The sequence below is a fragment of the Heteronotia binoei genome, chromosome 1 (genome assembly GCF_032191835.1).
Source record: "Heteronotia binoei isolate CCM8104 ecotype False Entrance Well chromosome 1, APGP_CSIRO_Hbin_v1, whole genome shotgun sequence".
NCBI classification, from domain to species: domain Eukaryota; kingdom Metazoa; phylum Chordata; class Lepidosauria; order Squamata; family Gekkonidae; genus Heteronotia; species Heteronotia binoei.
In genome coordinates, this window is record NC_083223.1 from 159,847,054 (window position 1) to 159,873,108 (window position 26,055).

Genomic DNA, 26,055 nt, shown 5'->3' on the forward strand with positions numbered 1-26,055 from the left:
CTGGCTACCAATAGTGTACCAGATTCGTTACAAGGTGCTGGTTATCACCTTTTAAGCCCTATATGGCTGAGGACCCATTTACCTGAGGGACCATCTGTCCCCACATGTTCCCCAGAGAGTACTAAGATCTGGATCTCAACATCTCCTAGTGATCCCTGGGCTGAAGGAGGTGAGACTGTCGACCACCAGGGATCGGGTCTTTTCAGTGGCAGCCCCCTCCTGGTGGAATCAATTGCCAGAAGAGGTTAGGGCCTTGTGGAACCTTGCTCAGTTCTGCAAGGCCTGTAAGACCGTTCTCTTCCAGCAAGCCTTCAGTCGACCATAGGAGAATTCTGGAACAACTGATGTCCTGAGAATATGAGTAACATCTAATTTGTTAGCACCAACTGTATATTGTTTTAACTTATATTGTTTTATGGTTTTATTGATTTTATGATTGCGATCATAGTATACTATGATTTTGATGCATGCCGCCCTGAGCCCGCCTTGGTGGGGAGGAAGGGATATAAATTGAATTAAACATAAACTGTACTGTCTGCTATTCATGGTGCTCGAGTGCCCCAACATCAAGTTGAAGCGGCCAAGCTGGATGCACATGCCTTTTGCCATTATGATCTCTTGTGGTCCCTGGTGGTGGTCTTGTATTTCTTCATTATTGGAGGTAAAATTGCCCAAGCAGCCCCATTGCCTCTCTTGTGTCCATCTGTTCTCCTCAGCCTTTCTTAAGACCTGTACAATAAATGAATGAATGAATGGGTGGTGGACTGAAGCATCAGCATGCATGTGCAGGACAGGTCAGGGGCAGCAGAGGCAGCAGGGTGATGGTTTAGTGGCTTTTGGCATTGGTGGGCTGGGCTTCTTAGCCATAGGTGCTGGTGGTGGCATTGGCAGTGGGCAGCTTCTACTATATGGGCTCAGGCAGGGGCAGGGAGACCTTCTTGAGTGCCATGTGCTGCCTGAAGGAGGAGACGACATGAATCCACAGGCCATCAGGGCCGGTGGCATGGGAGAGGGGACTGGCAGTGGGTAATGCCAAGGAGGCTGATTGGAAATGATAAGTAGTGGGGCTGGGACCCTTACATTGTTGCTAAAGTGATGGGGTCAGGGCCATGGGAGCCCCACCATAGCTATGAGTCTGCTAGGCACCCCTGCCCTTCTGAGTATTGGTTTCAAAAAGGAGAAAATGTTGATATAAACCTGCCTCTCTGATTTTGTAGGATAGGTGAATGCCAGGGGGTACTCACCATCTTTAAAAGTTGATGAAATATGCAAAGCCACAGAGGCCTGCCTGGACGACCAAACCACCTCAGGGCCTACCCTAGTCTTATTGGAGGCTACTCTGTTTGAGTGCCCAGACTGGGAGAACTGGGATGTGGGTGGCAGCCCATCAATAGTCACCTGATGGACCCAGTGGCTTCTTACTGGAAGATGACTCACCTGATGATCCACCAGTGTCTGACTCTTCATTTCAGTGATATGACTTCCTCCCCTTTAGATGCCTTCTGTGTTGTTTCTTCCTGGCAGGTTCCAGTCTGCTGTGGGAGGCCCTGTTACTGCTGCTGGAACTGCTGGGTTCTGTAGATGGGGAAGTTGCCCACCTATATCTCCAGTTCTCTACCCTCAGATGCCCTCTGATAGACTGGAGGGCCTCACTAGCACTGGTTCCTCCCTGCGGGGGTAGGGGCCTGTTGAAGAGCACCCAGCTGTTCTACCCTTTTAGAGAGGGATACTCCAAGGCTTGAGACAAGCCCTGAAGTATGGTGTTAGCCTCTTGGCTGGCATTGCCTGACTGGCTTGATGTTGGGTCTGCTGCTAGTCTTGCCACTCTTTACTTTGCAGGCACCTAGTATCCCTGGACACTTTTGCACTTGCAGTCCACCCCTGCACGTGAGGGGTTGTGGTTCCAGGCCCCTGGGCTTGCCTGGCAAGTCTAGTTAAACACTTAGAAGGCATCTTGGCCTGCAAACAGAATTGGTACAAGAGACAGAGCAGCAGCACCCAGCCAGATGGCACAGACAAGGATAGGGGTTACAGCTAAGTTGGAGTCCCCCCCCCCACCGTCCCATGTGGCCACCCAGTACAGGTGTGGTGAGTGGCCTGCACTGCAGGCTATGGACACTGAGGCAACCTGGTCATGGCCTGACTTGGAGGCCTGAGACTCCAGAGCAAAACCAGGAATTCCAGAGATTCTCTGTAAGTAGCCGCAGCTGAGCAGCTAACACTGACAGGGAAGGGGGAAAGGGGCAGGCAGGTAGCCAAACAAATTGGCTGCATGCCTAGTTGCAGCAGTTCCTTCCAGCTACTGACCCACCACAATGCTGCTGCCTAAACCTTCAGCCTCCCCCAGCGGGCCCACAGGGCTCTGGGAAAGTCCAAGGTCTATACTTCTTCTAGCTCTGCTTTTGAAATGAATTTCTATGCCATATATTACAAGTTCCTGATAAAGATTTACTGCAATTTAAACTAGAATAAACTTATTATGGAAAACAATTTTATTGAAACCAATGTGAGATCTGAATGTATGAAACTGTTGTATCTCTAATCAGACCCCTGGTCCATTAGCTTAGTGCTGTCTACTCTGAATGGCAGTGTCTATCTGGTGCCTGAGAGTATTTAACTGGAGATGGCTTAAATCTAAAATCTTCTGCCTTCAAAATATATGCTTTACTCTTGAGCCATGGTCCCTCCCTTTTGATTTCATAACTTGTTGTAGTTGGTTATGGATGCAATCACCTTAATGAAATTTTATCTCTCTACAACAATTTTTGTACTGTATGACTTCCTAAAAAATTGTTTTAAAAAAAAAATACTATGCAAATTGGCATGAAACTGAAGGCAAGTATCTTGATAACTGCTAGTTGTAAAGTAATTGAAATATTGTCATTATTTTCCTTTTGTTGCACAGGGACATCATGAACAATAAAGTTTTTTACCAACATCCTAACCTTATGAGGGCATTGGGGATGCATGAGACTGTTATGGAAGTTATGGTGAATGTACTTGGAGGGGGCGAGTCAAAGGTAATGCACTAGCAAAAGGCAGTTTATTGCCTGCACATTATTAGGCTGCTTAACATTCACTGAAGTCCAAAGTAGGAATGATCTTGAAATCCAGTTTGTTTATCAGATTGAATTCTGATGCATGGGGCTTCTGATAAACTTTGTATTATAGTTTTCCAACCAATGTACTGGATCTAAACCACTTCTTCTGCTAAAACAAACAAAAATAATGAAGGGTAGTTCTGGATATTGGATATTATTTCTATTTACCTAGCCCCTTGAATGAGTCCAAGCAGGGCTGGCTCGCCCACTAGGCAAACTAGGCAGTTGCCCAGGTGCCAGGAGATGGGGGACGCCAAATTGTGCTCCCCCACCTGGTGCCCATGGCAAACGCCTAGCTTGGCTCCCTCCCCACCACCACAAGCCCCCCCTGCTGCTGCCCTCCTTCCCTTTACGGCACTGCCAGGCAGCACCACGCTGAATTGCTGGTCCTTACTCGCTTTGATGTGACTGGCCAAACTTCTACTCATTTGAAGAGCCCGCAATTCCAGAGGAGACTTTGCTCTCCCTCCTTCCTGAAACCAGAAGTGAGGGGGAGCAAAGTGTCCTCTGGCGTTGCAGGCTCTTCAAAAGAGTAGAAGCCATGCCAGCCGTATTGAAGTGAGTAAGGATCTGCCTCGGTGCAGCGCTGTGTGGTGTGTGGGGGGGGCAGCGACGGAGCACGGCCATGCACCCACGGGCTGGCTCTGAGTCCAAGCTAAACCTGTATTCTATTTCATGTTCTTAGCTGCAGAAAGTCTGGTTAATTTCATTTTTAGTTTACCAGATAAGCACTCTTAGTATATTAGTTTGCATGGAACTACCAATAGAAGGAACTGGAAGGCAAATTTATTTAGCCACAGAAAGCTTGAAAAGGAGGATATAAAAGGACTGCTGAGATCACATTGCTGAACAGCAAGAAGCAGTTTCAGATTTCGTTATTTAATTATGTTTACAGCTCGTTACTCTTCCCTCTTTTAAGGTTGAGAAGTCATGGAAGATCCTAAATGTGGACAGTTTTAGCTTGAAGTCTCAGAATTATGAAATATCATCTTTGAAATAAATCCTGTGGAAAAGAGAAGGAACAAATTGTTAACAGGATAGAACATTGAAGAGTTTGATCATCTCTAATCCAAGCACCAGTTTGGTCATAAGAGCATAAGAAAAGCACAGCTGGATCAGAGCAGTGGTCCATCTAGTCCAGCATCCTGTCTCACATAGTTACTAACCAGTTCCTCTTGAGGGCCAACATCAGGGCATAGAGGCTGAGACCTTCCACTAATGTTGCCTCTTTGCTCTGGAATTCAAAGGATTATTGCCTCTAATTGGGGAAATTCCCATCAGTCACCATGGCTAGTAGATACTGATAGACCTATCCTCCATGAATCTGTCTAGTCCCATTTGAAAGCTGTTTATTCCTGTGACCATCATAAGAACGTAAGAGAAGCCATGTTGGATCAGGCCAATGGCCGATCCAGTCCAACACTCTGTGTCACACAGTGGCACCATCAGGAGGTCCATCAGTGGGACCAGGATGCTGGAAGCCTTCCCACTTTGCCCCCCCCCAAGCACCAAGAATATAGAGCATCACTGCCTCAGACAGAGAGTTCCAACAATACACTGTGGCTAATAGCCACTGATGGACCTCTGCTCCATATGTGTATAAAATCCCGTCTTGAAGCTGGCTATGCTTGCAGCCGCCACCACCTCCTGTGGCAGTGAATTCCATGTGTAAATCATCCTTTGGGTGAAGAAGTACTTCCTTTTATCAGTTCAAACCTGACTGCTCAGCAATTTCATTGAATGTCCACGAGTTCTTGTATTGTGAGAAAGGGAGAAAAGTACTTTCTCTGCCTTCTCTATCCTGTGCATAATCTTGTAAACCTCTGTCATGTCACCCCGCAATCGACATTTCTCCAAGCTAAAGAGCAGAGCCCCAAGCGTTTTAACCTTTCTTCACAGGGAAAGTGTTCCAACCCTTTAATCATTCTAGTTGCCCTTTTCTGGACTTTTCCCAGTGCTATATCTTTTTTGAGGTGGAGTGACCAGAATTGTATGTAGTACTCCAAATGAGGCTGCACCATCGATTTATACAGGGGCATTATGATACTGGCTGATTTGTTTTCAATTCCCTTTCTAATAATTCCCTCATGGCGTTGGCCTTTTTTATTGCAATCGCACACTATCTTGACATTTTCAGTGGGTTATCTACCACGACTCCAAGATCTCTCTCTTGGTCAGTCTCTGCCAGTTCACAACCCATCAACTTGTATTTATAGCTAGGATTTTGGCCCCAATGTGCATTACTTTGCACTTGGTCACATTGAACCTCATTTCCATGTTGATGCCCAATCGCCCAGTCTCAACAGATCGCTTTGGAGTCCCTCACAATCCTCTCTGGTTATCACCACCCTGAACAATTTAGTGTCATCCACAAAGTTCGCCACTTCACTGCTTACTCCCAACTCCAAACAGGACCTGACCAAACTGACTAACTATCGTAATTTTAGCCACTTTATGTTGAAATTGGAACTGATGTATGACAATATGTAAACTATGACCGACAGAAATATAGCACCTATTTCTACCTACTTTATATTTTTATATCTTTTAATCTCCTATTCTCTTATTTTTATATTTTTAAACTTTATTAATTCATGTAATTGTATTATTTAAACCATTGCTGTCTATTTTAACCGAATCATGCTTGTCATGTCTGTGAGCCGCCCTGAGCCCGCCTTCTGGTGGGGGAGGGCGGGATATAAAAATAAAATTTGCTTTGCTTTGCTTTGCTTTGCTAATTAATAAACAAATTAAAAAGCATAAACAAGTTAAAAAGGAAATTCTTTGGGTGCCGCTAGAATTGGAACCCCTGGTCCAATTTTTTTGAAACTTGGGGGTTCTGTTGGGGAGAGGCTCCTGCATCTGCCCTGAAAATTTGGAGCCTCTACCTCAAACCCCTTACGCTTACCTGCAATTCATTATACCCTATTTTGCCATTTACTTCAATGGCCGATAGGGTATAATGGAGCCGTATATTCAAGAGTGGCGAAATATCTCCTTTATATTCGGGAATAGCCGAATTTGGTATTTAGGGATATTTGGCCCTTCTGAATATCTTACCCCTGAATAGCCCCAAATCTTGATGTTATCAGATCTATTTTTTTATTTTTTTGCACATCCCTATTCTCACCTTGAGTACAGGAGAACTTTTAGTGGATGTAATTAGAGCCAATTCCATGAAACTGAGTCTTGGGAGAACTTTTAGAGGCTTTCTGGCTTGTTTAAGTTACTTTTCACTCCAACTCCTTGTCCACTGCTGTGATCCTAAAATGAATTGGTTTTAGTGTGTGGATGCAATTATCTTTAGAAATGCTAAATAGACAATTTTGTGGCTCTTCCAGCATCTAATTAAGTTTGACCATTAGGAATATGTGCAGGATGTTCAGTCAGAAGGGCCACAGCTTCTCTAAAATATGCAGCAAAACATTCATAGTTTTTAACATTCATAGTTTTTACACACTAACATAGTATTGTTTGTCTAGGAAATCACCTTTCCTAAGATGGTGGCAAATTGCTGTCGTTTTCTGTGTTATTTTTGCCGCATCAGCAGACAGAACCAAAAGGCTATGTTTGATCATCTTAGCTATCTTTTGGAAAATAGCAGTGTTGGCCTTGGTAAGTATTTATTAAAAATGTCCTGAACTATAATACATTGCTATCTGTTTTATTAAAAAAGATCAGTGGGTCTATTTTATAAATAGATCTCTTGAAAAGAGAATAGATATCGTCATGCCTGACCATAAAAAACTAGAGGGAGAACAAGAGAATATGACACACGACAGTATAAAACTCTGCCATTTCCCTTGTTGTCCAGTAGATGGCACACTTGAACAGCAAAACCAACTGTAACCAGAATGTTTTGTAACTGAAAAAGGATGACAGCAAATGCAATCCATTACCCTCCCCCCACCCCCCTTTACTGCTCCCCCCATGGGCAAATTGTAATGACAGGCAATTTGCAGAGGTGCCCGTGAAGGAGCAGACCCATTCCCAGATAAGCTGAACAATAAAACTAGAAACAAACAAACAGGGAAAACCCGTGGGTCCCAGGAAACTATTGTACCTTGACCTTTATATTAATAAAGCTTTTCAAAACTTAAAATTTAAATTTTAAATTTAATTTTAAATTTAAAAATTTAAAAAAAGAGAGAGAGAGAATAGATATTAATGAATATTATTCCTAAACCACTCCATTTACCACCATAGTTTCTGCACATTGCAATCTGTTCATTAAAGACTTCTATAGTCAACACTCATATTGACAGTTAGTTCTGGGGGACTGAGTATGTAAAATAAAGCTTTATTGTAAAAACGTTATTAAATTCTATAATACACTTTGAATATAAAAAGAAATGGCTGTGTAGTTATAAAATGAGGAATTCCAACTGTAGCATGAACAATGTACTCATTGTGGATAGTTTTTTGTTTTGTTTTGTGGAGGTATAGTGATGCTTATCTAAAAGTAATCCTAATTTTATGCATTTCCCATACATAATAACTTTTTAAATGTTCTTTTAACAGCATCCCCTTCTATGCGTGGATCAACACCTTTAGATGTGGCAGCAGCATCTGTAATGGATAATAATGAACTTGCTTTAGCTTTAAGGGAGCCTGATCTTGAGAAGGTAATTATCTAGATAGTTATCTAAGTTTTTACACATAAGTATCATGCATATGCAGGGCTTTTTTTTGTAGCAGGAATTCTTTTGTATATTAGGCCACACACTGTCAAGATCCCTTGCCATGTTAATGTCTTGTTCTATCACTGTTCTGGTCTGAAACACCTGCTATGCTGCTCGGAAAATGAAAGTAGTCGGGCCCTCTAACCGTGCCTGTCTCTCAAGGTCATCACTATCTGTTAGAGTGTTTTGCTAATAAATATTACAGTGTGAGAATGTCTGCCTTATAACAATTTGGTGTTTTGAATTTATCTCATGCCAGAACATCAGGCACACATGTAACGGCTAACTGCTTCTATATATATTCCCTCACCTGAAACCCACCTTAATTTCATCACTGGCTTTGCCAGTATTATCCTGTCTTGCAATAAATGCTAATCCTGATGAAATGGAGAGTTGTTATTATTAAAGATAGTCATAGACCTGACAGATTCTTCTTACAGGGCTTACTGTAAGCTCTTGGAGGACTGGCTACATCAGGGGTGTGTGGCTTAATATGCAAAGGAGCTCTTGCTACAAAAAAGTCCTGTGCATATGTTTGTGAATATATGCATTTACAAACTCACGGCTTGCATAATTTTAGATGTGTCATTACCACATGCATGTAATATCACAAGATTGTACCCTGTGACAAGTAACATGGCCACCCAGCAATTTTACACCTGCTTGGCAACATCAGTACTTCTCTCAGAAGCTTTTAACAGTGATAGTGTGGCCATGCCTGGTTTATACCTGTGCTTGCAGAATATGATCTCCTCCCACAGCTATCTTTTATGAGCCTGGTAAGTTTGACCTATATCTCAAAAATAATTTTCATCTCTGGAGTGTTTTCTTGAATCAGGACAAATATGCATGACGCTGTTTGAAGTAAGAATATGTATACATTTTAAAACTGAATTTTGATTGTAGCTTGGTTTCCACCCAAGATTTGAAAAGCAGATCTGTGAACAGTCTGCATGATTTATTTATTCAGTTTCTGGATTTTTCACTGAGAATCAAGGTGGATTACATGGTTAAACAACAATGCAGTGGAACAGTGAAACAGTATAATACAGATGGGCAAAAATTAAAAATTGGATTACAGGGTCAGAAAATACAAAAAAATGGCAGTATAGAACAATATATAGAATAAACAAAACAGTAAAAAATGTTACAAATTTGGAGAACAATACTGTACAGACAATATTGTACATAAATAATTTAATAAAGCTGAATATTGACCCAGTGAGGACCAAGTAGGACCAACTGAGCCTGCTTCCATGGGGAGGGTGGGACATAAATACAGCTAAATAAATAAATTTCACTCTAAGAAGAAAACACTTTGCTAAACCTTCAAAAATGAATCTTTGCTCAGTTTCTGTCCTTGCTTTTTTTAAACTGTTGTCTTAAGCTTTTTCCTCACCATTTCTGCATTTTGTGAAATAAAATTACAGAACAAAATCAGAAAATAATGCAATAAAAGTGTAACAGATATACAAACATAAAAAATTATTTACCCTGTATAAAAAATGCCCTCCTAAACATTACCATTTTACAGATTCAACACAATGATAGAAGTGTGAGAGTTTTCCTCAGGGTAGAATCCTCAGGTATGGGCAATTATTGATCTTATCCATTTGCATCATGGTACCATCAGAAGCTTTTACTTAGATGAGTGAAGCTGCCATAGTGGAACATGCTGGGTATTACAGTCCTGCAGGTATGTAAGTCCTAGGCCAGAGGTGTCAAACTTATTTGTTATGAGGGACAGATCTGACATAAATGTCACTTAGTTGAGCTGGGTAATGTGTGCTATAAGATGTAATATGAGGTACCAGAGATATAAACTTTATAAAGGTGATTTCAGATGCCAAATGGCAATTGCAGGTGAATGACAACAGCAGACTTGATTGGATTAGGTGTGATACGCAGAGGGGTTGTACGTGTGGAGATGCCAGCATTGGTAATGAAACAGGAAACCTAGGTCTCAGTTTGGTCCAGTAGGATTCAGTCCAGGAGGATGCAATAAGTGCAATAAGAATAAATGGATATAAGTCTGACATTAGAAACCACAACATTCAAAAACAATGGGAGAACATTTAACCTTCCAGGATATTCAGTTGCTGACATAAGAGAAGCAATTATCTTAAAAAGGAATTTCAAATGGAAATTAGAAAGAGAGGCTTCTGAATTGCAACTGAGCATAACGCTTAAGACAATGCATCCTTCAGGACTGAAATGAAACCTAGGTTTCCTGTTTCATTACCAACAATTGCTATTGTCATTTGGCATCTGAAATCACTCTACTCTCCAAGTTATAGGGACCAATAGGCTGTGATCACACACACTGAATAATGCACTTTCAATGCACTTTCAAACTGGATTATGTGAATTGACAAAATCCAGTTGGAAAGTGCATCGAAAGTGGATTGAAAGTGCATTATTTTGTGTAAGCGATTATAGCCATAGACTCATTCTAGCTGCATATGATGAATTGAATAGTGACTCATGAAAATTAATGCCCTGCCACAAATTTTGTTAGGTGCTACTAGACTCTTGCTCCTTTCTACTAATAAAGTTTGCAAGCTGTGCTGCTAGGTTGTTGTTGTTGTTTTTTAAAAAAATCTTCATCTATTTAAACTGGAGAGTGGGATCCCTCCAAGTGACATAGTGTGCTGATTTCAGACTGTGCAAAATCCACTCAGTGCTAGTGATAATAATGAAACTGTAAAAAGCAAAGGGGGAGTAAAGAAAAGCAGCCAGAGAGGTTGGAGGGTAGAAAGGGAGACGTGTTGAATTGGAACATATGGAGCCATAGATGTATTTTTAAATACTTAGCAATCTATTTCCAGTTATCAAACAATGGAATCCAGTCCAAATATTCGAATTCCTAATTCTAATTCTTTTTGAAAGAAAATAAAAACAGTGAAATCTAATCTTTTTAAAATAACTTTTCAGAATACGACAACATAATTTCCTTTTAATTCTCCTTTCTCTTTTTCCCAATGCACCTCTTTCTTTTAACACATGTACATGTGTGTGTGTGATTGAAAAATCAAGTCTCAAAGAGACAACAGAGCACAACATTTTCAATGTAAATTATGTTTGTTAGACGAATCTTCCTTCCAGAAGAAGAAAAAGAAGAAATGTGCATACCTATGAAAGTTTATACCTGAAATAAAACTTTGCTAGTCTCCATTTGTTGCTTTTTCTTGCCCTTTACTGCCCCTTCCTTTCTCCTAATGGAGGAGAACTCAACCAATGCAGGGAAGTGAGGCTTGGCTTTGTATCTCTCCCATGCAAACAGGAAGCAGTGACTGAGGGAGCTCTGTGTGTGTGTGAGAGAGAGAGAGATCAAGTCTTGAGGAAGCAGGAGAGGAAACTGGGTAAAAGTAAGCTGCAGTGTGGAGGCAACAGCAGCCTTGGGGAAGGAAGCAGGAGACAGCCAGTTGCTCACAGGCTGGATTTGAGCCCTGCAGAGGAAGATCTTACCTGTGGGCCACATGTTTGACACCTCTGTCCTAGGCCATGGAGTGCTTTATAGGTACTAATCAATACCTTAAACTGAACTCAAAAGCTAATGAGTAATGAATGGAGTGATTGCAGAATAGGCATAATATGCATAGTCCACCTTCCACCTAGCTCCTGATAGTAATCTAGATGCAGTATTCTGTGCCAGCTGGAGTACCTGAGCTGCCTCCAAGGAAAGACCCATGTAGACTTTTATAGTTGTGTAGCTTCAAAGTTACTCTGGCATGGATCTACATGGTCAGAAAATGTTTCAATCCAGAAAGAAAGTACTCTCATGGAAGCCACACTGAGAAGGGAGCATTCTTCTGGTAAATTCAACAACAACAACAACAATTTTTATTTGCATCCCGCCCTCCCCACCGGAGCAGGCTCAGGGTGGGATACAAATAAAATTTTACTAAGTAAAATTTTACTTACTAAATTACTAAGAATGGTTTATTAAAGCCTTTTATTAAAGCCCAACTATGAAAATGGCTCAAATTTTACAAAATAGTAAAGAGTTTGGAAAACGTTGAACATGATTAAGATAACAATCCTAAGTAGGTATACTCAGAAGTAAATCCAATTTCATTCAGTGGGGTTAACTCCTAGGAAATTATGTTTAGGATGGCACTGAAGTTTTGCTTGAATTGAATGGCATTTAAGCATATTTTATCAAACATTCTTTATATCTGGGGTTGCCATATGCCCAATGGGGCAGGAGATCTTCCACTCCCAGTGGGCCTTGCCTGCCAGTACCCCAGCAGCTGGGGGCAGAGAGAAAACTTTTAAAACTTGGCATCAGTCACATCAGTCCTCTCTATAAATCACTGGAAACTCTGCTTGTCCTGGAAGTGACATCATGCTATCACTGACAGCTACCCCCTCTTTCCTGCTCCTCCCAGTCTTCTGGTTACCAGTCCAGGCCTGGAAACCCTATGTATATCAGGCATCCAAATAGTAACAAGGGTAAAGATAGTAATGGGAAATGTTTCCTCACAACTTACAAAAAGATAAAGGGAGCAGAAGCCAAGCTAATGAGAGGGAGTGTAAAAGAACTTTCTAAAAAACTGAGATTTCAGCCCTTTTTTGTAGTAAATACTCTCTTCTTTCATTTTGCCTTATTCGTAGGTAGTCCGGTACTTGGCTGGATGTGGTTTGCAAAGCTGCCCTTTGCTGATTTCAAAAGGATACCCAGATATTGGATGGAATCCAGTAGAAGGAGAACGATACTTGGATTTTCTTCGTTTTGCTGTGTTTTGCAATGGTACTAAAATAATTTCTTAACTGTGTATGTATATTTTGTTGTGCCTAAACTATTATGTAAGTTAGTTTTATTTCAATACATCAAAGATCAGAACCTGAAATTATGTGCTTTTTAGTTTGTGTTTTAAATTTTTGGATCTTTTGCTGGGGTGTGTTGTCTGGTCTGTGTCTGTTTTCTTGTCATACCTTTCTTCATTACCTATTTTTTTGCTAATTTTTCTTGATTTATATGTGTGTATATATAAAAATCAATCCATATCTGACAAAGTTTTGTGGAATGTTGCCATTGTTGAGGAGCAAAAGTTGCTTCTTTGGAATGGATCCAAATAACAGACTGTAATCTATATCTAAATATGCAGTGGATTAAAAACTGCTGATTGTTTTTGAATGGAATTATTAGGAACCTGATATTCATCTCTGTGCAGTCCCACATTGGGACTGCGTATGTCTTGGTTGGCCAGGAATAGAAGTTTCTAGCTCTGAAGAACCCTCCCCTCCAAAGTGAATGCAGTGGCCTTCTTCCAAAACTGACTTTGATGGACCGAGGGTCTGATGCAGTATAAGGCAGCTTCATATGTTCATCTAAACTGTCATGTGCTCTGAGGGAATGGCACCTCCTTCCCTCAGTTTCTTCTTTGCTACCAGTTTCTTCTTTGGATAGGAGCATCCTAGTCTTTCGCCTGTTCTCAAATGTGTGTATATAATTGCTTCCTCATGTAGAATGTGTTAGTTTTATATATTTTGATTATTGTCATCTGTATCTATTATACTTGGCATGATGAAGTAGAAAATGGATAGGAATGGACTCAAAATGTGTTGTATTTGATTATACTCATTACTTTGTTGATTATATTATAGCATATGGTAGTTTGTATTCATGGTATATCTGCTGATTGTTATATTGCCACTTGAATAGGAGCATCCTAGCCTTTTTTTCCTATTCCCAAGTGTGTGTGTGTGCGTATGTATGTTTGTGTGTAAGTTGAAAAGACTGTGAGGTGAAACAGCTGCCATCATCATACAGGACTACTTTCTTCTCAGCTTCTCCAGTGTGCAGTCATGCACTGTTTTCAGTCCCCCACTGGGTCTGTTTTCTTGGGCATTGAGTAACCATGTCTGTGAAAGGACTTTTCAAGAAATGTTCTAAATGCAGTGCAAATATGATGCATATAGATGGGCATGATCTGTGCCTAATGTGCCTCGGGGAAGGTCATAACGAGGCAGCTTGTAGAATGTGGCAATTCACCCTAAAGGCTATCAGGGTATCAAGGCTAAAAGCTTCCCTTTGGGAAAAAGTAGTTTCATCTGCCAAAATACTTAAACCATTGGGCAGTTCTAAGCACCATTCAAGACTGACATTGGTCATCTCGGTTCCATTGGTTCCTGTATTAAAGCCCCTAAGACAGTACTCAAAATCACCCATTCTGAGTGTGATCCAATGGAGTTTCTCAGAACCACCAGTGAAAGAATCTAAGACAAATTTCAAGGGTGAGCAGAGGGCTAAGTCTGTTTCTAAGGAGCATCAGCCTCAACTGCTGCCTCCATTGGTTCTAATAATAATAATTATGGTATTGTGTGTAGTATAGCCAGGAGATCCTAAGATTGTCTTGCATTCTGAAGTTCCTCTTTTCCTGTACTAGTTGGTGAGCTAGATTTATTTTGGGGGTTGAGAGAGTTCTAGAAGAGCTGTGACTGACTCCAAATTACCCAGCTGGCTTCATGTGGAGGATTATGGAATCAAACTATAATATAATGGGTCCTAAGGATCGATGAGTTGAGGTGCTAGTGAAACATCAGCTCTTTATTGATTACATCGTAAGGCTAAGCATAAGACTGAAGGCTGGGCCCACAGGGGCAACTATATACACGTCAGGGTTCCCACACAAACACTCTATTGGTCCATTCAAACCAGCAGGGGCCCCGTGATTGGAGCGGGGCAGCAGGAATTAGGATCCTGCTGACCATTGTTCCCAAGTCCTCAAGCTCTGGTCGTCTGGCTCCAGTATGCCAGGCAGGAATGCCCAATTCAGTTCTCACATGAATCCACATACATAACACAAACCCAGTTCTTCAGAGAATCCGTTGCTCTTAACCACACTGACTCTGGCACCTGACCATCAGGAAGCCATATTGGATCCACTATGCACCCCTGCCTTGCCCATCCACCCCTTGGACCATTCACTTCTAGAACCAGAAAGGCAACTGGCTCCTGTGATATCTCATGATTCTCAGCCAGTTCCATGCTCAGATCTGACTGCTTTGACACCATGGCTTTAGGCTTTCCAACCTATGCCCTGGTGTCCCCATTATGTTTCCAGCATGCATCCAAGAATGGGACAAGTACAATGATGGAGAGAGTATTGTGAGAGTACCTGAAGTGTTATGACTGCATGCATCAACGGGTTTGATATTGTTCCTCAGGTCCAACCCAACCCATCTCAAGAATTCCTTCATCATTCTGTTGAATCCTAAGTTGATATGGAGTCCACTGTGGGTTCAAGTGTTAGTTCCTGAACCATCTCCAGACATGTGAGTGGAAGAGCTAGCTGCAATCTCTCCTAATTAAGATTTTAAGCCAGGGGTGTCAAACATGTAGCCTGGGGACCAAATAAGGTCCCCAGAGGGCTCCTATCAACCCCCAAAGAACTGGCTGTCATCTGCTTCCTTCTCCTTTTCTGTTGCTTTCTTTGCAAGACTTGCTCCATTGCACAGGAGCTACAGAGCAAAGCCTCTATTTTCTCCATTGGCTGAGGCTCCTCCCTTGGGGAGGAAGGTGAGGAGGGATACCTTGTTTTGCCAGACTCTCTCAATCATACAGAAGAGCTACTGAGCCAAGCCTTTCTTCCTTCTGTTAAGAACATAAGAGAAGCCATGTTAGATCAGGCCAATGGCCCATCCAGTCCAACACTCTGTGTCACACAGAGGCAAAAAAAAATTATATATATATATATACACACACACACACACACACACACACACTGCAGCTAATAGCCACTGATGGATCTCTGCTCCATACTGTTGGCTGAGGTTCCTCTGTCTCCTGGTCCCCTGGGGAAGGAAGGAAAGAGCCAGAGCTTCCTTTGGCCAGTTCCCTGGATCCCATGGGAGAATTACAAAGAAAGCACCTTTAAGACCAATGAGTGTCTTTAACACCACTGCTGTTATAACCTTGGCCAGGTCAGTGTCATCCTTACTGACCAGTTTCCGCCACAGCTTCTCATCCCACAGGATGAAGATGAACTGGTTCTTCATGGCTTCATCCAGGATAAGGAACTCACAGTGGATGGACAATCAACAGAGAGCAGCGCTGAAATTGGCCAGGGACTCGTTGGGTTGCTGGCGAGCTAGACAGGTTGAGGATATGTCCCCTTCAGAATTAGTTTATTAGAACGTATAGCCCTGACATTCATTCACAGTTTTGGGGTTTTGGGTCCTGCAGTGTAATATAGTGGGTTCTAAGCATGAAGACCCCGTAAGGCAATGCGTCGCACGCGAGCACGACGGGTAGCCGCTCGTTGAAGTGCTCCAGCAAGCTATTAGAAGTCAAAATGTATTTTACCGCCTAGAAAGTGGCGGCTTGCCGATGACCCCAAACCCACGATGCCCTTTTGTCCAGCAGTCTGTGTAAGGGCTCTGCTACCGCCACCTTGTGCTGTGGCTGCGTCCACAGGGAGCTGTTGGTATGCTTGTGCCAAATCCAGTATTCCAAAATTTTTTTGCTCCCGCTAGGGATGCTAACACATGGCTCACAACTGGAACGGGGTATGCATGGCCTTGCAATGCCTTATTTATCATGCATTTATAGTCAGTGCAGATGTGTATGCTGCCATTGGGTTTGATCAGGGAGTCTCCCACTTTGCATTAGCAACTATGGGAGTCTCCCACTTTGCATTAGCAACTGGTTCCAGAACCCTTTGGGCCACGAGGCGGTCAAGCTCCTCTTCGATCTTGGGCCTGAGAGCTAGTGGCACCCACTTGGCCTTCAGCCATATGGGCTACCCGTTGGGGTCTAGTTGTAAGGCTATGGGGGCCCTGGTGTATATTCCCAGAGTTCCGTCGAAAACTGTGGGGAACCCTTTGAAAGTCCCTTTGAACGAGGGTGTAATGGATCCCCGTCACTTGGATGCCCAGTGCCTGGAACCAGGACCAACCTAGAAGGCTGCACAGATCACCCTCCACTACGATGAGGGGGAGCTTGCCCTTGAACTTTCCATACCTAACGTGGACCAGGCCCACTCCCCGGACTGCAACTTCCCGCTTTTGAAAGTACCAGACAAGGAATGAGGTTGGTTTTAACTGAGCTCCCCCCCCGGGGCACATCTCCCTGAACGTGTGGGCCAAAATGACTGTCTGGCCTGCCCTGGAGTCTATCTCCATTTTGCACGGCTTGCCTTCCATGAACACAGTCACGTAGTGTTGAAAGGGGTGTTGAAAGACCTGAGTCAGATTGAGGTGACAAATGAGGAGGTCCTACAACTGATAGACAAATTAAAAACTAATAAGTCACCGGGTCCGGATGGCATACATCCGAGAGTTCTGAAGGAACTCAAAGTTGAACTTGTGGATCTTCTAACAAAAATCTGTAATCTTTCATTGAAATCTGCCTCCATTCCTGAGGACTGGAAGGTAGCAAATGTCACCCCCATCTTTAAAAAAGGTTCCAGAGGAGATCCGGGAAATTACAGGCCAGTCAGTCTGACTTCAATACCGGGAAAGTTGGTAGAAACCATTATCAAGGACAGAATGAGTAGGCACATTGATGAACACGGGTTATTGAGGAAGACTCAGCATGGGTTCTGCAAGGGAAGATCTTGCCTCACTAACCTGTTGCATTTCTTTGAGGGGGTGAACAAACATGTGGACAAAGGAGACCCGATAGATGTTGTTTACCTTGACTTCCAGAAAGCTTTTGATAAAGTTCCTCATCAAAGGCTCCTTAGAAAGCTTGAGAATCATGGAGTAAAAGGACAGGTCCTCTTGTGGATCAAAAACTGGCTGAGTAATAGGAAGCAGAGAGTGAGTATAAATGGGCAGTCTTCGCAGTGGAGGACGGTAAGCAGTGGGGTGCCACAGGGCTCGGTACTGGGTCCCATGCTCTTTAACTTGTTCATAAATGATTTAGAGTTGGGAGTGAGCAGTGAAGTGGCCAAGTTTGCGGATGACACTAAATTGTTCAGGGTGGTGAGAACCAGAGAGGATTGTGAGGAACTCCAAAGGGATCTGTTGAGGCTGGGTGAGTGGGCGTCAACGTGGCAGATGCGGTTCAATGTGGCCAAGTGCAAAGTAATGCACATTGGGGCTAAGAATCCCAGCTACAAATACAAGTTGATGGGGTGTGAACTGGCAGAGAATGATCAAGAGAGAGATCTTGGGGTCATGATAGATAACTCACTGAAAGTGTCAAGACAGTGTGCGTTTGCAATAAAAAAGGCCAATGCCATGCTGGGAATTATTAGGAAGGGAATTGAAAACAAATCAGCCAGTATCATAATGCCCCTGTATAAATCGATGGTGCGGTCTCATTTGGAGTACTGTGTGCAGTTCTGGTTGCCGCACCTCAAAAAGGATATTATAGCTTTAGAGAAGGTGCAGAGAAGGGCAACTAGAATGATTAAAGGGCTGGAGCACTTTCCCTATGAAGAAAGGTTGAAACGCTTGGGACTCTTTAGCTTGGAGAAACGTCGACTGCGGGGTGACATGATAGAGGTTTACAAGATAATGCATGGAATGGAGAAAGTAGAGAAAGAAGTACTTTTCTCCCTTTCTCACAATACAAGAACTCGTGGGCATTCGATGAAATTGCTGAGCAGACAGGTTAAAACGGATAAAAGGAAGTACTTCTTCACCCAAAGGGTGATTAACATGTGGAATTCACTGCCACAGGAGGTGGTGGCGGCCACAAGTATAGCCACCTTCAAGAGGGGTTTAGATAAAAATATGGAGCACAGGTCCATCAGTGGCTATTAGCCACAGTGTATGTGTGTATATAACATTTTTTGCCACTGTGTGACACAGAGTGTTGGACTTGATGGGCCGTTGGCCTGATCCAACATGGCTTCTCTTATGTTCTTATGTTCTTAGTATTTATCCGGGGAGGGACTGGGCAACTGGCTTACCTGGGTCCCTGAAGTGGTGAGTACCTGGATGTCGTCCACTAGTGTGACCTCGTGGCAGCAGCCGTTCTATTGGCAAGGAAGCTTTCCTTGGAGCAGTGCCACCGATCGGCACACCCGAGCTATGTACCCAGCCTTCCAGCGTGTATGGCAGGTTGTGCTCCTGAACTTGCATGTGCGCCGCTCATGTGGCTCCCCACAGCTGGCGCAGGTCTTTGGGGTGGTCGATTCTGTTGCTCGTGGCCTAGGCTTTTGTTGGGTTGCCTGGTGCAGCTTGAGGGTGTCATCGCCGTCTGAGTCGTCTGATTCTGTGGCTGGTCATAGCTGGTGGGCATTGGGCCCTGGGCGACGGGCTTTCTATTTGTTGCATCCACTGCGGTAGCTATTTGTAGGGCCTTCTCCAAGGTCAGCTTTGATTCCGTCGTGATTTTCTGACGTGCCTTCCTGTCCCTGAGGCCATGAGTGAACTTCACGAGCAGATTCTTTTCCAATTGTGCGCCGTACTCCGCCTTCCTGCCCAAGTCTTGCAGGCGAGCTAGGAAGGTCGCTTCGGTCTCGTTCGGCTCCTGGAAGCTGTCGAGGAACTGTAGCTTCCAGGTGAGGAGAGTAGGCTTTGGGACGAAATGGCCGGTCATCGCCTCTATGATCTTGTCGAAGGAAGATGCCTCGAGTGTCTCTGGTGCAACCAGACCCTCTGCTAGCTGTAGCGTGGCGATGCTCAGCTGAATGGCCTTCTTGATTGCGTGTTCATCATACTTGATTCGCTGTGCCATGAGGTGGTACTTGAGTCTTTTGACCCAGACTTCCCAGGCCTCAGGCTGTGCCATGTCGAATTCCGGAATGGAGTTTTGCATGGCAGCCATGATCTGGGCATGGCAGCCATGATCAGGCCGGGTGGTGGTGCCTGTTGCGCGGTGATGCTGGAGCTCAGTGCGCTTGGTGATGCCGGGTTGCCCTGAATCTTGCTCATCCGGATCCCATGCTCGTCGCCACTATAATATTGTGGGTTCTAAGCATGGCAGAGTCTTGGAATGAGTGGTACAAGCTCTTTAATAGGAATCACATAGTAAAGGTTTACAATCAAGACTGGTGTTGGGGCCCATGGGCCAAACTTATATACATCTCTGGGTTCCTGCACAAGCATGTTATTGAGTCATTCAAACCGGCGGGGGCTTGTGATTGGTCCTGGGCTGTGGGGGTTTGAATCCTACAGTCCTTTGTTCCCAGGTCCCCAAGCTCAGTCCATGTGGCTCCAATGAAACACCAAAGTTTTCCCTTGAGTCCACATACATAACACGCAGAGAGACTACTCATCCAGGGCACTTGGTCTGTTTTGCAGAGGAGGTTGCACATCGACTTTCTTGAACTGCATGCTATCCATTATACCCTCACTTCATTTGCAGGTATATTGCAATGCAGAAGGTATAGACAGACTATGTTTCAATATGTTTCAATTTGACAATGTTTCATGTGAAGAGACAATGTTTCATCTGGACAAGTAAGGGACACTGACTTCCTGGCTTCATGTTCAAAGGCTGTCACTACTTGAGAGATGGCTATTTCCATCATATGTACCTAAAGACCATTCACATAGCAGGATCCTTCAGTACAAAGGCAGAGATGTTCTGCAGGCTCCCCTGCTTTCATCATGAATAGTCTATGAAGAACTACTATGTACAAACCACTTTAGACCTTTGGGCATGCCACAGATCAGCTTGTTCATGGCACTGGCAAGGGCTCTGGTCTTCTGTTCCATGGAGGACAGTAACCCCTATTCAATAGGGAATTCATCTCAATTTTTTTGGGATGGGTGTCCTTTGTTATGCATTTCCACCTTCCCCATTAATCAGCAGGGTACTTGGCAAGATTCAGGCAGACAGCTCAAACTGAATCCTAATTCCTTTTTGGCCCTGCCAAATTTGGTTTTCAGAGCTCTTCCAGCTGGCAAAAGTGGAATGCTGGCACTTTCCACTTGCATGGGACCTTTTGACCAGGAGGGCTCCTCTTTCATCACAATGTACCCCAATTCTGTCTGATGGCTTGGAGAATCCTCATCATCATCGGTGAGACAATAGCTCATGGAACATTAGCTGTTGATGAGGCTGCTTTAGGGAAGATCTCTGCCACTGCCATAGCCGCATCTGAGCAGGGTATGTTCAACAGGCCTGCTTTGTAATCAGACTAAGCATCCATGCCATTCTCCTCCTTCATGAAAGTATCTGGGACATCATAAGAGTATGTCCCCTGAGACATTTTAGCCCCGACCACTGGAAGCCTCAGCATGAGAACCTGGCCACAGACCACCGAACTGCTCTTGTCTCTTGGCCATGGCTTGCCCCTCAGCCACCACTGTTAACCAATCGACGTGGAGAATCCAATAACCAGTCTAGTTTTCTCTAGAGGTTTTGACCTAATCTAGAAAACCATCTCATTTTTCAATAAATGGAAATGTTTTGCCTCATGGATCATTTCTAAGGGCCTATCTCCAGTCTCCTGCCAACTACTGTCCCTGAGTTTGGTGGGTCTAGCTGTTTTCTCAGTTAAGGTTCATCTAGTGGCTGTATCTATGTATCATGATTTAGTGCAGGGCTCTACTGTTTTTTCTTACAGGCTCTCCCACTGATGCCCAAAAGGTCTACTTGATGTCTACCTACCAAAGCCCAAGATAGTTCCCCAGTGATCACTGTCTGTAATCAGGGATAGGCACGAACCAACTAACAAATTAAAGTTCATTACCAATTTTGGCTAGTTCATGGTTTGTGAACTGAAGTTTGTGGCAGGTCAACCAGCACAAACTTTCCAGCTGTTCAGGGAGATTCATGTTGGTTTGTGAATGGATACATTTCCAGATTATCCCTGCTCAATCTAAATGTTTACAGAACTTTAAAGCAACGGGGTGGCAGAACTTGGAGGACATGTAGAGGAGCATCTGGGATCAGTCCCCAGTAACTTTGATGTCTGTAGCTTGCATAGGATATGTTCTATATACTTCTGAACCTCCTGAATGTGCACCTGTCAGAATGACTGCATGTGATCATTTTTCCAGAAAGCACTTTTCTGGGGGTACTATAACTTGGACCCCATAAATCCAATCCTCATCAAACTTGAGATCAGGTAGAGGAGAGTCAACTGACGTTCTCCTGTGAGTTTGGTTTTGCTAATTTGTGCAGGATCTTTTCTACTGGGTCATGAACCTCACAAATTGAACCAATTTGTTTAGCTCCTAAGTTCATGAGGGTTTGTGGTTTGCGAACCCAGAATGCCACAGACCAAATTACATTTTCCCAGTCATGGCAGACAAGTAGGAATTGAGGGAAGGGGGCATTGCTCCTTTAGAGCACATGATGGTTAAACAGGAAATGGCCATCACATTTCTTCTTGGGTTCTTTGAGCTAGAAACTTCTGTCCACAGCCAGCTTACATGTGTGCAGTTCCATGTCTTGCACAGAAGACATGCCAATGAACAATAGCTACAGGTAAGTGGTATCCTGTTCAACTGTTGCTGTGTTTGTAGTACTATGTTGTAGCATGGTTTATAGTTAATATTATTTTATGTAGGTTTCATTTATTTTTCCAAATTTTAAAAATTTCATCCTGGCAGTTTGATTTTATAAATTGCCCTGCCTCAGGTATTCAGGAAAAGTATCAAGAATTTTACCACTAACTAATTGCAGTAAACAATTTGGGAGACTGTCAAGGAACAAAGGGTTAAGGAAGTTAATTCTTCCAATACACGCACTTTTCACGTTCCTTGTAACTCCTCTCTCAAGCATTTCTTTCTCTAGCTTATTGCTCCTGTCCCCTCTTTTTCAAATTTTTATCCCTAAACTTTTCCTCTCCACTAATAGGCCTTACAGATTACAGACAGACAAATAGAATGTTTTATATAATCTTCTAGTGATCTAGTAAATTTGATGCAACGAGTCAACTAGATGGTTAAACTAAATATGGGAGGATTGTCCCAATTACAGCTGTAAGCATAAAGATGATCCTTTCATACCTGGATGTGTCTCCTCAATTGAGTTGTAAAACAGCTAGAATTGCTCTAGCTGGCATGACAGCAAGCATCACCATGCTTATGCTTGTTCACCTATCATAGTTGTTCTCCTTTCTTTGATCAGTTTTGAATATTTCCTTTTTCTTAGCTTTGTTGAATAATTGGCTGCTCTGAATGGTTGTAGGAGAAAGTGTTGAAGAGAATGCTAATGTGGTGGTCAGACTACTTATTCGACGTCCTGAGTGTTTTGGGCCAGCACTGAGAGGAGAAGGTGGGAATGGCCTGCTTGCTGCCATGGAAGAAGCCATACACATATCAGAAGATCCTACAAGAGATGGACCGTCATCAAGTAATGGAACCAGTAGAACATTGTAGGTAGAATGGGAGTGATTATCTTCTCCAGACATGTTCTATGAAATGTCTGATGACATTTTCTGTATTTAAAATTTAGCCCATGGGCACTTTTTTATGACTATAAGGGAAGTAAAAGCTTATCCTCTCAGCTTCAAAACCAAATTGCTTTCTATGGATAGTTATTTAAATTATTTATAGCTGTTCTCAGTCTCACTTAGAAGAAATACTGAAAAACAATTTTGTAACCATTTTTTAAAAATAGAATTGATGTCATAAAATTTGGAAAACTGTTGCTGAAGGGGTATAAAGAAGCAACATCAATTAATTTTAAAAGAAGAGTACAATATAAAAATAAAAATTATTTTATATTCAGTAATTACACTCTAAAACTATCACAATCTAAAAAATATTCTAATTAAGAGATCTTTAAAGGGGGGGTCAAGCATACTCAGAATACATGTAACTGAAAGTCTGGGTAGTTTAAAAAATGTCTTAAGTTAGCACTGTAAATTTAGCAGGTCAGATAGCTGTGAGGTGAAAAAGCCATGTTACCATGGTCACCCATCATATCAGACAACAGTGGCACAGGAGGGGGTGGGGTGGCGAGTTGAAAAACCAAGATGAGAGGTAGGCACAGCAAGGGTAGCTGATGATGCTAAGTCAAAGGGTGTGTGTGTGCAGAGGCACAGAAGACATAGTTCTGACAGTTCAAAGGGCAAAGAGGGTCCAAATAACATAACATTTTATTTTATTTTATTTTTTATTTAAAACATTTTATCCATCTAATTAGTACCTCAAAGTGGCACATGATTATAAAACAATACATATATAAAAACAAAAAAAAATAAAAAAATATAAACAGGAAGAAGGATCAGTAGAGGAATGTCAAAAGAAATAAAAATGTCTTCATTGGCTGACAGAAAACAATGGTGTCAATACGCAGATAGGTTGATACAGAAACATCATTATTATCATTTGCATTTTTAGAGCATCATTATTAACAGCCTGGCCTTTTAATGCTGAAAATATGAACAACAACTCTGAGTTTTTTAAAGATAGTGATTCTGTTATCACAAAAAAGAAGATTGAATAGAAACTAGATATAAATGGATTGCTCTTGAGTGCAAGGTTTCAGGTTGGCCACAAACTGGGAAAATTGAGGTTAATCCCAGTTTTTGGGGCCTCATGAACCATGAACCTTCCCATTTACTGAACTGGTTCATTTCACGAGGTTCGTGATGCTGTAGAATGCCCCCCTGTGGACTAGAAATGACAGTCTCGCAGCAAGTCTCCTGCTGACTCTCCTCTATTTGATCTCCAGGTTCAGAAGTGTGTCTGATAGGTCCCCTCTAAGCTAGAGGACCTCCCTAAAATTTCCCTCTACCTGCCCTCAAAGTTTGGTGAGGATTAGATTTTTGGGGGGCCAAGTAGCACCCCCCCTCCAAAAGCAGGTGCTTTCAAGAAAGTGCTCTCTGGAGAAATCACAACCACAGGTGCCTAGAGGCAGGAAAATTGAGGATCTAAGGGTCCAAAGGGCAAAAGGGGGTAAAGATACTGAAAGTTTAAAAAAACCCTGAGGGGTAGTGTGGGGCCTCAGCTGAAGAACCCACTCCTGAGCCCCTCTGCTTGGCTTGAGCAGAAGGACAAGTGCCTCAGAGCCTTGAGGAAGCACCAAAAATCCCAACCCCACTGTTTTCACTTCCAGTTCCCTTTCCTCTTTGCCTAACTCCCTGCTGCAAAGTAAAAAACAACTGTGAGTGAGCTAGGGGCAGGGCCTTTTCTTCTTTTTCTTAGCCGCCCTGAGCCACCAGGTGGGAAGGGCGGGATATAAATTCCAAATAAATAAATAAATAATAGGAACACACAGGAATGCAGTTCTGGCTGGCTTGGTGTTGGGGGTGTGGCCTAATTTGCAAATGGTTCCTGCTGGGCTTTTTCTACAAAAAAGAAACAGTGCAAAACAATGGTGACATCAGGGGTGTGTGGCCTAATATACAAACGATTCCTGCTGGGCTTTTCCTACAAGCCCCCCTGTGCAAAAATGGTGACATCAGGAGTGTGGCCTAATATGCAAATGAGTTCCTGACTAGAGGTATATATCCATTCTGCTCTTGTTGGCAGCTTTCACTGCCTATCAAGTTTTGGAGGCCACTATTGGTGTTTCCAGGGCTGCAGAAGTCTATACCCCCTATAGCTTTGATAATTAGTTGATTAACGCCACTGTGTCTGCCACACAAATCACCACATGAACCTCCATGAAAACCATGAAGATTCATGGGAAGTTCATTGCAGACACAACTACACAACCCCTGCTTATGAACCAAGAACTTGGTGATTTTCTTGAGGAATTTAGGTTTGCAATGAGGTTCGTGCCCATCCCTAGTTTCAGGTAAGATGTGGGTATAGCTTTTCTGGGCATCAAAACACAGGATGAGTAAGCTACAAGTGCAGATAGAAGACTTTTCCCCTTTGAATCTGGCTTATCTTGTATTACTTTCTAAATCAGTAACTTAATTCATTCCCTTTTTCATCATATGATGACAATAGAATATAGTGTTTTTTAAAATAATTTTTTGCATGACACAGTTGATTGTATGGGAGGCTGGACATAGTTTTTATGCTTTCTAAATTTCATATGGTGTTACAGTTGCATATATGAGAGAGGGAGATTCTGTTTTTCAAAGCTGTTATGATGGTTTGCTAACCTTTTCTGTTTGTGAAGAATTATTTAAGTTGTGAACAATAAGGCACAATCCATCACATGTATGAAGGAATTAACATTGATCTCAATACAGCTCACTCCCCCCTCCATGTGTGATGATGGATTGTGCCATAAATGTAAAGAAATAATTTTATAGTCACATTTTCCTATGTTGAAAAGTGGGCAGCCCAATCCTGACTTACGCGGAGGCTGGCTGCTGAAACGTGGGCGTAACTGAGGCATCACTAGTCCACTTCCTAAGGGCTTTGGCATGCTTGGGCATGGAGGGGGGAGAGAAGAAGTGTAGCTCACCGCATGTGAGACCATTGCAATGGCAACTCTGCTGTAGTGTGAC

The 26,055-nt window shown here is 42.9% G+C and overlaps 1 protein-coding gene across 4 annotated transcripts in view; it reads left to right on the forward strand.

Annotated features, from left to right (window-relative positions):
* The window catches only part of RYR2 (ryanodine receptor 2), a 757,628-nt gene that overhangs the window by 464,286 nt on the left and 267,287 nt on the right, over positions 1 to 26,055 (forward strand). For all 4 annotated transcript variants that reach the window (XM_060243352.1, XM_060243324.1, XM_060243334.1 and 1 more), the window contains 5 exons: positions 2,906 to 3,020; positions 6,584 to 6,716; positions 7,623 to 7,726; positions 12,401 to 12,536; positions 22,830 to 23,016. In XM_060243352.1, the coding sequence (XP_060099335.1) occupies positions 2,906 to 3,020; positions 6,584 to 6,716; positions 7,623 to 7,726; positions 12,401 to 12,536; positions 22,830 to 23,016 (675 nt within the window). The remainder of the gene's footprint in view (positions 1 to 2,905; positions 3,021 to 6,583; positions 6,717 to 7,622; positions 7,727 to 12,400; positions 12,537 to 22,829; positions 23,017 to 26,055) is intronic.